At 34.6% G+C, this 12763-nt stretch overlaps 3 protein-coding genes across 3 annotated transcripts in view; 2 read left to right on the top strand and 1 right to left on the bottom strand.

The window, feature by feature from the left end:
- The first annotated feature begins 5759 nt into the window (after nt 1-5759).
- Nucleotides 5760-7376, top strand: LOC107573684 (regulatory subunit of type II PKA R-subunit domain containing 1). Its single transcript, XM_016260131.1, has 4 exons — nt 5760-5993; nt 6185-6261; nt 6636-6682; nt 7296-7376. Exons 1-4 carry the CDS (start codon nt 5913-5915, stop codon nt 7358-7360), a joined length of 270 nt encoding a protein of 89 aa, XP_016115617.1. The 5' UTR covers nt 5760-5912; the 3' UTR covers nt 7361-7376.
- Nucleotides 7377-8666: 1290 nt separating this feature from the next.
- The window catches only part of otoa (otoancorin), a 14641-nt gene continuing 10544 nt past the window's right edge, over nt 8667-12763 (top strand). Inside the window, exons 1-9 of the mRNA XM_016260123.1 lie at nt 8667-8721; nt 8865-8959; nt 9915-9936; nt 10338-10374; nt 10497-10626; nt 11294-11362; nt 11553-11743; nt 11878-12041; nt 12556-12680. Coding sequence (XP_016115609.1) covers nt 8667-8721; nt 8865-8959; nt 9915-9936; nt 10338-10374; nt 10497-10626; nt 11294-11362; nt 11553-11743; nt 11878-12041; nt 12556-12680 — 888 coding nt within the window. The remainder of the gene's footprint in view (nt 8722-8864; nt 8960-9914; nt 9937-10337; nt 10375-10496; nt 10627-11293; nt 11363-11552; nt 11744-11877; nt 12042-12555; nt 12681-12763) is intronic.
- znf687a (zinc finger protein 687a) overlaps nt 12162-12763 on the bottom strand; it is a 26305-nt gene continuing 25703 nt past the window's right edge. Inside the window, exon 14 of the transcript XR_001607551.1 lies at nt 12162-12172. The gene's annotated coding sequence lies outside the window, so the exon portion shown is untranslated. The remainder of the gene's footprint in view (nt 12173-12763) is intronic.

Raw genomic sequence — 12763 nt, 5'->3', positions numbered from 1 at the left:
TTTACTTGCATTTTGTCAGACAAATATGACATGAGGTTAGCTCAGTCCGAGTATGCATAGGTAACCTGTCGTTTTTTTAAAGTAGCCATAGAGTAGTTGATGCTAAACTCCAACCCCCGTTTTAATGCTGGGATTACGACAGATCGATTTAATTAATTTGATGAATTTCGCGCTTCTTACCAGACTTCACTGTCTTTGGTTGCAGTTCAGAGATTCCACACAAAACGGAAGAATATCAGTAGTAATAATTAGCCTCATTTCGTTGTTGGTCGAGGTTATGGAACCAAAGACTGCAAAAATAATGCAAGTTCTCTCACTCTAGTTTTGCTAAACCTTGTAAAAATCATTATCCTGAAATTCCTGTTTCGCAAGCCACTCCTAAAAACTCAACGTTTAAGTTCAATGCCAAAACTCAGTTGAGCAATCTCAAAGAGCAAACAGATCTAAGTACACAACCAAAAACAAATGCGCTAAACTAAGAGAATTCTCTTAGAAACCTTTTAAAAATATGTAAACAGGAAATAAATTCGATGAGGAAGCAAGACTAGAGTTCTGGAGATAGGGGAAGTAAAAACATTACAACAAGTGGTATTGTAACAGGAGTTTGCTGTAACAGGGTTTCCGCGGAGCATTAAAAAGCATTAAAAGTCATTAAATTTATTTCTTCAGGCATTACAATTTTTTTAGATGGTTTGGCAGAAAAATATTAACTCTTTATTTTGAATGTAGCGCCTTCATAATTCGTTTAATTTGTTGTCGCAAAATATGTACATTGGTGTGATACACACGCAAAACCAGTTTGGTAATCGCCTCCGGTCTGTGCGAAATTGCCGTAATGCTGGATGTTTAGACAGCGGCGGACTGGGACATGTAGGAGTAAAACTAAGAGCAGAGAATGTAAATTACATAGAAATGTATATGTGTAAGTTTAATAAGGTCAAGAATAGATTATGGGTGTGTGGTATATGGATCAGCAGCCAAATCTGTACTTGCGAGACTTGATATAATACAGGCTAAAGCATTGAGACTATGTTTAGGAGCAGTAAAAACGTCACCAGTATGTGCACTACAAGTGGAAGCGGGAGAAATGCCACTGGACATTCGACGTAAACAATTGCTGGTAAATTCTTGGATTCATCTAAAGGGACATAGAGATGGACATCCTACTAAGAGAGTACTGCAAGCTAGCTGGGAAAAGGAACAGCCGACCAAAGTTTAGTTTTGGATGGATATAGGAGATGAGGCAGCTAGAGATTTGGGGGTGAGCGAAAAAGAGTTCTGCCCAACTATTGTATGGCCTGACTTTCCAGTATGGAAGACTGAAACCATGGAAGTTGATTCTGAATTACATCAAATCAAAATAATAAATAATAGTATAGACCATGTAGCTGAATTCTACAGATATCGGGATGATAAATACAGAGACTATATTCAGATTTATACAGATGGGTCGAAAGATCCTGAAACAGGAAGGACTGGATCAGCAATTTTTATAGTTAATCAAGGAGGTGAGGAAAGCAAACGAACCACGAATGACCTGAATGTGTATACAGTTGAGTTATATGCTATCATGATGCAAATTCATTCATTAAATTTAAGAATTTCAATATGAAAGATAACACAAACATTTTATAAGATTAGGAAAAAACTGCCCCTTCTTTAGTTGGATAAAAGCAATTTAAGGAGGCAGATATTACAAATTTGCTGATTTCAGTAAGAACTGACATAGAAGTATCAGTTTAAAAAGTGTAGATTTTCTTACATATCCAAGATTATCATCATTGCATCATCAAATTGAATGGTTAATTTAAAACATATAACCGGTCAAAGTATGGAATCATTTTTAAAGATTGTTTTTGAAAGAAATCTCTTATGCTCACCAAGGCTGCATTTTTTTAAATCAAAAATACAATAAAAACAGTAATATTGTGAAATATTATTTCAATTTATAATAACTGTTTTTTTATGTGAATACATTTTAAAATATAATTTATTCCTGTGATTCGGTTTGAATTTTCAAAGAATCCTCAACAAAGAATCCTGAAAAATAAAATGTATCATGATTTCCACAAAAATATGAAGCAGAAAAAAATGTGTTCAATATTGATAAGAACCCATATTAATGATTAAGCGCCAATAATCAAAACAGAGCAGCAAATCAACATTTAAGAATGATTTCTGAAGGATCATGTGACACCCCGAAAGACTGGAGTAATGATGCTGAAAATTCAGTTTTGATCACAGGAATCAATTCGATTTTAAAATTTAATCCATTTGAAAAAAAAAAAAAATTTTAATCAAAATAATATTTCTCAATATTACTATTACTGCAGCCTTGGTGAGCAGAAGAGACTTGTTTCAAATATTAAAAATCTTTGACCAGGGCCCGTATTCACAAAACATTTTTCCTATTTAAGTGTTCTCCTAAAAAGCAGTAAAAGATTTTTAGCTAAGCGTTTTCTCTTCAAACCAATTCACAAAGCTGCTGAGACAAACTTTTACTAAGGAATAGAGAGAAGTCTTAAAGGGTTAGTTCACCCAAAAATGAAAATTAGCCCATAAATTACTCAGGATTACTCAAGTCATCCTAGGTGTATATGACTTTCTTCTTTCAGACGAATCCAGTCGGAGTTATATAAAAAATTTTCTTTGATCTTTCAAGCTGTTTAATGGCACTCAGCGGGTGTTGCATGCATCAGTCCTAAAGAAGTTAAATAAAAAGTGCCCATCCAATAAAAAAAAGGGGTACAGTCTATGTGCCCCCGGACCATGATTTCTACCGAGGAGGAAAACTGTTTCTAAATGTTTCTAAAATGTTTACATTCTAAGGCAGATTGCCGGCAACAGCCATTTTAGGATATTATGTGGTTCGGTCTTAGTGACTTAAGAGTCCTCTTCACTACTCCTAATGTTTCACAGATTTAGGAGCTAGTTTTAGTGGTAAAACGCTTTGTGAAATACTCTTGTAGCAAAAATTTTGGAGTCCTAAATTTAGAACTGATGCGCCCATTATTTTTAAGATTTCTTCTTAATCGGCGAGTTATGAGCTAGCCTTAAGATGTTTTGTGAATATGGGCCCAGTTGTGTAATATATATGGGTCATGTATGGCATTAAAAAAATAATAAAATGGCATTAAAAAGGCATTAAATTAGATTTGATGATACCTGCAGAAACCCTGTGTAAGTAAAACCATGTAAAAACTGTTTTAAAAGAGAGAACATATGACCAATGGACAGGTAGCAAATCATAGATCATTAGTATTTTTAGTATAATTATCTTTAATATCATCTGTATAATCTATTATTATTATCATCATTAGATTAGAACTATTAGTACTATTATTTGGGCACCGTGGCCTTTCGTACCTTGTAGTTAATAACAGTGTATGCATTTTTCATAAAGCAAATGTCAAGGAACCAGTTTTTTTGTTTGTTTGTTTGTTTTTGCAATGCATTGATATTTTGGTGAAATAATCTTCTCTACAGATTGTGCCATTGCTGCTGCTGCCACTTTTGCACTAACCCTTGTCATTTTGGCTTTCCTCATCTGCAGGACAAACAGGTATTTAACACATATTGCATTAATGTCATTTTGACTTTCCTCATCGACATGACAAACAGATATTTAACACATATTGAATTAATGCCATATGCACAAAACACTAAAACCCTATTTTCTATTTTCTAGCAGTGCAAAATATGCTCCTACAAGAGCCTCATCTGATGAACAAAACCAGATTTGTTCAGCAGAATTAGCCTACGGAGGCAACTGAACTTGCCCTAGAAACAACAACACGTGGCGTGGAGTCATGATCCTATAACGTAACACATATTATATTATATTATATATTATATTATATTATATTATATTTATTATATTATATTATATTACAGCAGATTTATATATTAAATTATATTTCTAGTTAGAGAAACACCACTCTTAAGAGTGAGAGAAAACACAGGCACTAAGTATCACAAACAGTAAAATATCAGAATTTTACTAAATATAAAAATTTTACATATATTTACTAAATCTATAAATATAATTATATTATATATTTATTATATTATGAAGGCTAATATATAAAGTTTATAACTTTGTATTTCCTCCCAGAATTTACAATAGCTCCCTGTCTCTGTTACATGTTGTGTTTTACACAAAGTTACCACATGAGCTCACTGTCTACAAAGTTTGAATGATTTCATTCATGTAATGGTGCTAGTGTTCATCTTCTGTTAGCCCTCAAGTTTCGAGTTGCTCACGGCTGTAAATCTTGGTTGCTTGTAGTTCTGGGCATTCTTATAGGGATTTTCTTCTGTATTTCAGGTTTTTCCATCCTTGTAGCTCTCATTTAGTCTTTGTGTTATAGGATACTCTGAAACTGCCATTAAAGCTATGACTGTTACTCAAGTCTTTGAATCTGTCGAGTCACAAGCAATTCAAAACTGTAATGCCAACGCTTGGATTTGTGAACGTGTGTTGTTTGAATTGACGCGATAATGAGACTCAGCACGCGCTTTTTTTTGGTTTTGTTTTTGTTTTTGTAATGTTCAATTTCGCCCTTCGGTTGATTAGCTAAGAAATATAGCGTTGTAAACAAATAAAATCTCACTTACCGGTGGGCAACAGCTTTACATGCCATCTGTCTCGCATGTCTGTAATCTGTAAAGTAAAAATTCCCCCGCAAATGACCTACCATATTTCGCCGAACACGAGGTCCTGTGCTAATATTAGTCCCGTGTGAATCGGCATCTCATCGGGTCGCATATCATTTTTCGAGGTTTTTGTTTGCTGTGCGCCATTTTATCCATCTTTCGCGAAGAATGGAGCTGCGTTGGAGTGTTTGATAGTATTCTGGGTGCTGTCATCATATCGCTACACCATACAGTTTGCGGAAAGAGAAAGCTGAAAAGGTTTTGAGGTTAATGTGTTACAAATAAATCAAGCATAAAGCTTGAGATATTATTTTAACCTGGTGAAATGTAAATGACACACACAGCGCACGAAACTATATTAGTTTCTTTTTTTTAAATCCATCTGGACCATAGAACGGGACTCTCAAAGCCTTGACAATCACCGTGCGAATGCACACACGACATTTCTAAATCACACAAGGTCCCCAGATAATACGAATCCCGTGCGAATAGGGCTTTAGTCACCGCTTATTTGTTGCCATGACGCGTTGGAAATGGAGTAAATTATATGATCATTTCATCATAAATGATATCATCCACCGCAGCTCACTGAGAACTGAGCCAACAGAGCCCATAAACGGAGATGCTTATTATTTATTTATTTATTTTTCACATCTGTTCCACCTTTATTTGACCCTCTAACTCTAGCACTTTCTATTCTATTTTAATTCTACTTTAATTATATTTATCTTCTTTTTTTATTAAAAAAACAAACAAACACTAGCTTTCTATTTTTTCTGTTCTATCTACTTGTTTTTCTTTGTGTGTGTGTGTGTGTGTGTGTTTTACACCTTGCTAGGTGTACTGCGTTAGGCTAACCGAGACTTGTCATTTGCACTTATATATTGTTGCTCTTTTGTTAGTTTTGACTGCTTTTATTGTCCTCATTTGTAAGTCTCTTTGGATAAAAGCGTCTGCTAAATGACTAAATGTAAATATGTATTTGCATTACACTACTGTAGTCAATTCACACAAATGAGCACAATCAAGTTTAAACATCACGTTAGCACAAATTCCAATAATAGGAAAACTGTAGATTACCAGGAAAAATGCAACAATAGAAAGCTAAAAATGAGAGAATTTGACGTAGTGAACATAATGTTACTGAGTGACTTTTTATCAAATATGAGCATACGGAAGTGTATGTTGCTTGGCAACAGAATGCGTGACGCACGTCAACATCAGGTGCTTGGGGACACTAGCGCAGAGACGCATCGATGGCGGAGAGAAGCGCTCTGGAGAAACTCGATCTGGGCGCTTTAAGCCTCGAGCAGCAGGAGAAGCTGCACCAGTTCAAGGTATTTCATTTTCTTCTGCTGAAAGTCTGCCAATTTTATTGGCCCTGGATGAAGTTCTACTAATTAACCTGGTCTAAAGAACAGTAGATATATATGGCATTTATTAAAGAAATTGTATGGGAAATGTGATTATTTATTTATTTTTCTAAAGCAAAACCTAAACTTCACATATGTTATTTCACATGCTCCAGGTCAAGACGAGGATAGCTAATGAACAATATTTAAGGTCTCATCCAGAGGTGGAAATGTTACTCAGTGACTTCTTAAGGTCAGTCTTTATGTTTTATGTTTCTTTATGTTTATGTTTTCACTTTAAAATGGCAGAGTCTTAACTTTGATAAAAAATGTCTCTTTGGTTTTGAGACTTTAGTCTTTGCAACTTCAGGGATCTTATCTATGCACAATCAGCTTGTAACACTCCAAAGAGAAAGGAAAACTTGAAATCGCATCATATGACCCCTTTAAAAAATGCTGGGTTAAATACAACCCAGCGCTGGGTAAAGTATGGACAAACCCAGCGATTGGGTTGTTTTGACCTATAGGTTGGGTTACTGCCCAGAAAGTTGCTTTAAACATTTCCATCAAGATCACGCAGCCTTTTCATATTAATCCATTCTCTCTCTCTGTGTCTCTTTTTAATAGGGATGTTTTTCTGAAAAGGCCTATAGACATTCGTGAATTTGCAGCAGGTAATTAGTATCAGACACATTTGCACACTTTCGAGCAAGCCACTTAGAATCTTTTGATAAAATGCTTCACATTTAGCATGTACAGTGGGGAAAAAAAGTATTTAGTCAGCCACCAATTGTGCAAGTTCTCCCACTTAAAAAGACGAGAGAGGCCTGTAATTTTCATCATAGGTCCAACAAAGGGTATATTATAACAAAGTATTGAGATGAAATTTTGTTATTGACCAAATACTTGTTTTCCACCATAATTTGCAAATAAATTCTTTAAAAATCCTACAATGTGATTTTCTGGATTTTTTTTCTCATTTTGTCTCTCATAGTTGAGGTATACCTATGATGAAAATTACAGGCCTCTCTCATCTTTTTAAGTGGGAGAACTTGCACAATTGGTGGCTGACTAAATACTTTTTTGCCCCACTGTAAATAGTCTTGTTCGATTGAATAATTTATTGTTCTTCAAAATATTGTTGAGCGTATATTACAACAGAAATGTGTCTTGAGTCTTCAGTTTTTTTTTAACACGTAACACACATAAACATCTTATTTGATTCTACAATAATAATGTGTGTGAAATTATGCTCTTAAATTATAGCCAACATCTCTTTTTTTACAGATCATTTCAGTGACCCAGGACTGCCAAAGAAAATTCATGCGCAAATGAATATCCATAATAAGTGAAAAATGTGTTTTGTAATAAAAGCTAGAAAAATTATACAATGTGTGTCTGTCTTGATCCCTACATATACATGAAAGCATCTTTGTTGTATACTATTATCAGCAACCATTAGTGTGTGTGTATCAGGGGAGAGGACAGTCCAGGCTTGTTTGCTAAATGAGTCCACAGAGATGAAAGGCAAATTAAGCTGAATTTAACAGGTTTTTCTGTTCAAGTATGTCCAGACATGCTGGGGCTTGGTCTAATTACTCACTTATTATTTCTGTTATGTTTTATAGCATGGACTGTTTGGTAGAGCATTTTAAGCTACTTGTTTCCGTTCAGTTTTTTTCATGGATTTATCCTAAATTTGTTTTCAGCTTAAAGTCTAACTTAACAGTCCAACTTAGTGCTGTTTTTGACATTTGGCCATTCGTTGACATTTTTTGTTTTTGTTTTTTTAGTTTCACTACCCAATGGTGAACTATTGTACAAGTGACACGTTTCTTTTTTTGACTTAACAAGCCACCAGGGACCAAATAAGTTACTGCTCATTCTTACAGAAACATCTAATTGTCCTCTTAATGTAGCATCTGACTTTAACAGTACATCAACTCATTAACCCCTATACCAACATAGTTAATCATGTACTTAAAAAGCAATACGTTCAGTCTAGCGTATTATTTCAAATAATAATCGCAACTGCTATAAGTCTGTGACTTCATGCCTTAGATTATTTCAAATCACTTTTTAAAAAATGCATGGTGATGGAAAGTCACATCTTGTCCCCACAAAACCACACATGTGATTTCATATAGCTGACACACCTGCACAGACAGACTCCCATATTCTGTGTTGGGTGGGGTTGAGAGGAAAACCATGTTGAAATGAACCCAGTGTGCACCTGCTGAGCAGACTATCAGCTGCAGTATACTTGTGTCATCTCAAGATCATCGCTCACAGTGAGTACCTCCATCACATTTTTACTGTATCTTAAAAGTCCTTGTTATAGTTTATTGCTTTCGCTTATTTCTGTTTTCTTAAATATTTAAATATAAATAAATGACTTGCGTTTTCGGTGAACCCTTAAATGTAACCATATTAAAATCTTATTTAGTATCACATCATTGTGCGTTACTCTGTCAGATAATGCCATTGCAGATAATAAAGCTGCCATTCTAGATAAAGTATTTGCAGTAGAGCATTATGTAATATGGTTATTTTAATGTCTGTGTGCGGTCATTGCAATGTGATGATTTCATTGAAATCTAAATCCATATTGAATGTCCATAGAGCCTCATCTGGAGAAAGAGAACAGGGAACAGCAAAATGGGGTTATATAGAGAGGTTTTGATCGTCTCGTTTCTAGTCCAGTGGACTACAGGTGACTGGTTTAATAGTATTGCATTTTTTAATTTCATAGTTTTGGATCTTAAATAAAAGAGACAATATTTTGTGAAGCATCTTACAATGAACAAAAATGTCACTAATTTCAGTATAAATGTTCTGTGTTGTTATTATTTACAGTAATGTCCCAGGGCATGATGGAGATGCCTGTCAACCAGTCAACAATAGGATTTCCAAGAATACCTGCAGACTTCAGGGAAATGGCCAAGAAACTGGTAACTTAGTACCACACGATCATTAGTTAGTTATATCTCATACTGAAAATACAGTGATGTGCTAGGATAAATTGGTTGTTTCTTTAACTGTAGGCACTATTGAAACACTATTTTGAATCGTCATTTTTCTGAACCAACAATGTAGTTTTCATAACATTACGTGGAAATGACACTAATAAAATGGCCGACCTCTTGTCCTGCTTCATAGATATCAAATTAAATATCTTAAACAGAGACAATTAAATAATAATTTTTACACTTTTTGCACAATTTGTTAAATTACAGCTTGATTAGAGATTAGGTTGATTACAGCTAAATTACAGCTTGAAAACTCACAATAAAATAATCAGTTTATAAGTGATATTTACCATAATTTTTCTTTGTGTCTTTCACATATCCCATGATTTATCACATGAATATTAATTTCAGTCATGCTCTTAAATCTCATTTTTAAGGGAAACAAAATATATATATAAATAATTTTCACACAACAAATATTGAAATTCAATTTATTTCTTGATTATCTTAATACAAAAAAATGTACAAAATAATTTATATTTTTATTATGGATTTTCATATTTAAATATTAAAAGGCTGGGTCTGATGTACAAGGGTAAAACAAAATTCACATAAAAGACATTTGAAAAATAAAAAATGTAGTAAAAACAGACTTTTTTGGTCCAACCTTCCTATATAATTTTTATTTTTTAAATAATAAAGTAATAAAATAAATTTCTGGGTCATAAAAGTGAAGAAACGCCCAAGTATGATGCAAGATGGAACTATTATTAGAATATGAATTAATTCCTAACTTGCTGATATTAGCATTGTTCACCAGTCATTAATCAACCATACATTTGCATGCGTGCATGTACGTTTTATTCAGAACATACAGCATTTTTTGTTTTACATTGTTTTGTAATGTAATATTTACATTTCCTTTGTTTCCTGACAGATGAGCACATGCTTCAAGAAAGGTAAAATTTGAACACAGAACACATTTGGCCTTACATAATCATGGTATCAAAATGACTTATGTGTTGCACCTGTGTTTAATGTAATAAATTAAGGGAGCTATATTGCATAAACCATAAGCAAATACAAGTGCCCAAGGAAAGAATGTAGGATATATTTGCATATTGCATCCATTCCAGCACTGCCACACCCTGAACAAAAAGTATTACTAATCATAATCTACTACCATCATAAATGCATTATACTGTATATTATCACATCAGATAACAATTGTTCTATAGTTTGGACTACTAAGAACCAGCAAATGTTTGTTCCTTTTGTTTCCAGTCATAAAGAGAGAGTGTTTGTGTTTCTCAGTCATGCATTGTGTCTTTTGTTAAATGATGTGGTTGTATTGTTTCAGGACACCAAGTGCCTGGAATGAACCATTCACTGAACAGGTAGACTGCCGTTGAGCTAATGTTATAAAGCAACTACTGTATATACCAGGTGTATATTTGAATACTAAAGATCACATTTCATTGCATGGAAAACTTCTACATTTTCTTTGTTTATCTTTCAGCTCATATGGACAGATGATGGAGAACCCCATCTCTATTTTTCCAGAGCTTCTCTCCTCACTCCCTGAGTCTGTCCCCTCTCACTCTAAACCACAGTTCAATGAAACGGTAGAAGAGCAGGACTCAGTCTGGGTAACTCAATTTCCCAAACACACGCATATGGTTACCTATAGCTAAAGTAAGACAATTGACCCTTCGCAAAGACCCTCTCCCTCTTTACTGTTGCTATGTCTGACAAGCCATGCCACTCTCATGCCCCACATAATTTTCTCACGCAGTGAAAAATACAACAAATCACTTTAGCGCCTCAGTTCAAGCGGCACGTGAACCAATCATTACTACTTATAGCATGAAATAAACATGAATGAACACCAGAAGGTATCTTTTTTCAATCGTGGAAAGACGTCAATACACACAATTTTCAAGTTCAAATCCACCAACGTTAATTTACTCTCTTGTCTGGTTTGTTTGTTGGGCAAACATGGCAGATTCAGCGTAATGATTGGTCAGCTCGCCTGTCAATCAAACTCCCTCTGAAGTGTCACTAACTCTAACCCAAAGCCGAAACCCAATCCAACAATACAACTATTTGCAACTTTTAAAATGAATAAATACGTTGTTAGTCTCTTTGTGAATCTTTTGCAGGGTTCTTTCAGATTTAGTTAAGTGCTTGGGACATTTACTGGCAAATACATGTTTTTGGCTTGCATACAGAGAGATACACAGGAGAGACACCCATATGTCCATATTTTGTCTTTATTTTATGTTCATCCTGATGGGAAATCTACATTAAATTTAGAACATTGCTGAGAAGATGCGGAACTGCACCAACATGGGCCATATGATTGATCTCATGAGGAATAGTACGGTTAGTGCTGGACTACCAGAAAAAATATATATAATATAATATAATAATTTTGGTAGCACTTATCTATGTGGTGTTCAGTGCTTTGTAGAACTGTTCAAACTGTTCAGGCAAAATGGCATTAACACACCTTTTTTCCATTCTCTCTCTCTCTCTTTATTTATTTTTTTGTTTTACATTTGCACACACTTAGGGAGGTCCTGATTGTTTCATGCAGGCATTCATGGCTCCTCTTTCCTGGATGACAATCATGCAGAATGGAACAGAGCTCAATAAAGAAGATCTAACAAAGCTTTTATGGACGGCTAAACCCTTCTTAGAAACAATGCCTCCATCTAGCTTTGTGCTGCCTGCATTTTCACAAAGATCTCATCTGGCTGAAATGTGAGCGTATTGTGCTTCATTAAACTCTGACTAAACATATGGGGTATCTTTATCTTAGTCCTAAATTCTGAAGTAAAAATTTGATTCCTTGTTTGTGTACTGTATGTTCTCTCTTCTCCCTCATGATGCTGAAGGATGAAGGTGTTTGGTGAGGTGTTCAGCGTTCTGTCTGAGGAACAGAGGAATGCGATTATAGGGTGGATCAAAGTGAGAGTTGCACTAAATGAATTTAAATGCCATCTGAAAGCACCTGCCTTTAGAATCCAGCCTTCTGGATCACTGGAAAAACCTATCATCCGTAAGTTTTGAGTGATGAGAAAGCTTTTTTTCATCAGAACAGACCTGATCATTTAAAATTTGATAATATAATGGTAATACAATATAATATAATATAATAATATAATCTATGCATCAATTCTCTTGACTAATCTAGAAAATGCTGTGAAGACTGTGATGAATGTACTAGGAGCTCAAGGGATTCAACATCCAATGATAAATGGTAAATGGGAAAGAAGTCAATGAAAGAACTGAAAACTGAAATGAGATGGCAAAGTGGTGAAGAAGGTGGAGAGGAAACATTAGAAAAGAAAAGCTAAATACAAAGACAGACAAGCGTGTTTCTGAAAGAAAAGATTTATACTGTAGATAGAATTGTAATGATACCGTGGATCATGAACAGAAGAATGAAGAAAGAGAAACACCAAAGATAAATAATGCAGAAATACAAAGAGAGGAGATTAATTATATTTAGCAGAAATATGAATTATTGATAATTAAAAATATATATATATTTATACACTTTGTTTTTTTAGCTTCAACAGCGGTCCATATATGTCCTGCCAAAATGCCCTGGCTGAACGCTACGGTGTTGACAATGATGGGGCCTTTTCTATCTCGACTGTCTTTAGAAGAAGCAAAGACCATCCCTAAAGAAGAGGTCAGAGTCTGTGACATGAAATGCAAGCCAGTGCCATAATTCATATGTGTATTGTTCCATTGCCTTTGTGTCTCAGAGCATTC

This window comes from Sinocyclocheilus grahami, unplaced genomic scaffold (assembly GCF_001515645.1).
Source record: "Sinocyclocheilus grahami isolate Dianchi unplaced genomic scaffold, SAMN03320097.WGS_v1.1 scaffold2006.1, whole genome shotgun sequence".
NCBI classification, from domain to species: domain Eukaryota; kingdom Metazoa; phylum Chordata; class Actinopteri; order Cypriniformes; family Cyprinidae; genus Sinocyclocheilus; species Sinocyclocheilus grahami.
The sequence above is the reverse complement of the archived record's forward strand: the minus strand, read 5'-3'. Positions and strand labels throughout refer to the sequence as shown.

Excerpts from the sequence above, each read along its gene's own strand:
- LOC107573684 (XM_016260131.1), top strand. The coding sequence starts at position 5,913 with ATGGCGGAGAGAAGCGCTCTGGAGAAACTCGATCTGGGCGCTTTAAGC. Across the intron at positions 6,262-6,635 it reads TTACTCAGTGACTTCTTAAG|GGATGTTTTTCTGAAAAGGC; the intron begins GTCAGTCTTTAT and ends TCTTTTTAATAG. Across the intron at positions 6,683-7,295 it reads CATTCGTGAATTTGCAGCAG|ATCATTTCAGTGACCCAGGA; the intron begins GTAATTAGTATC and ends CTTTTTTTACAG.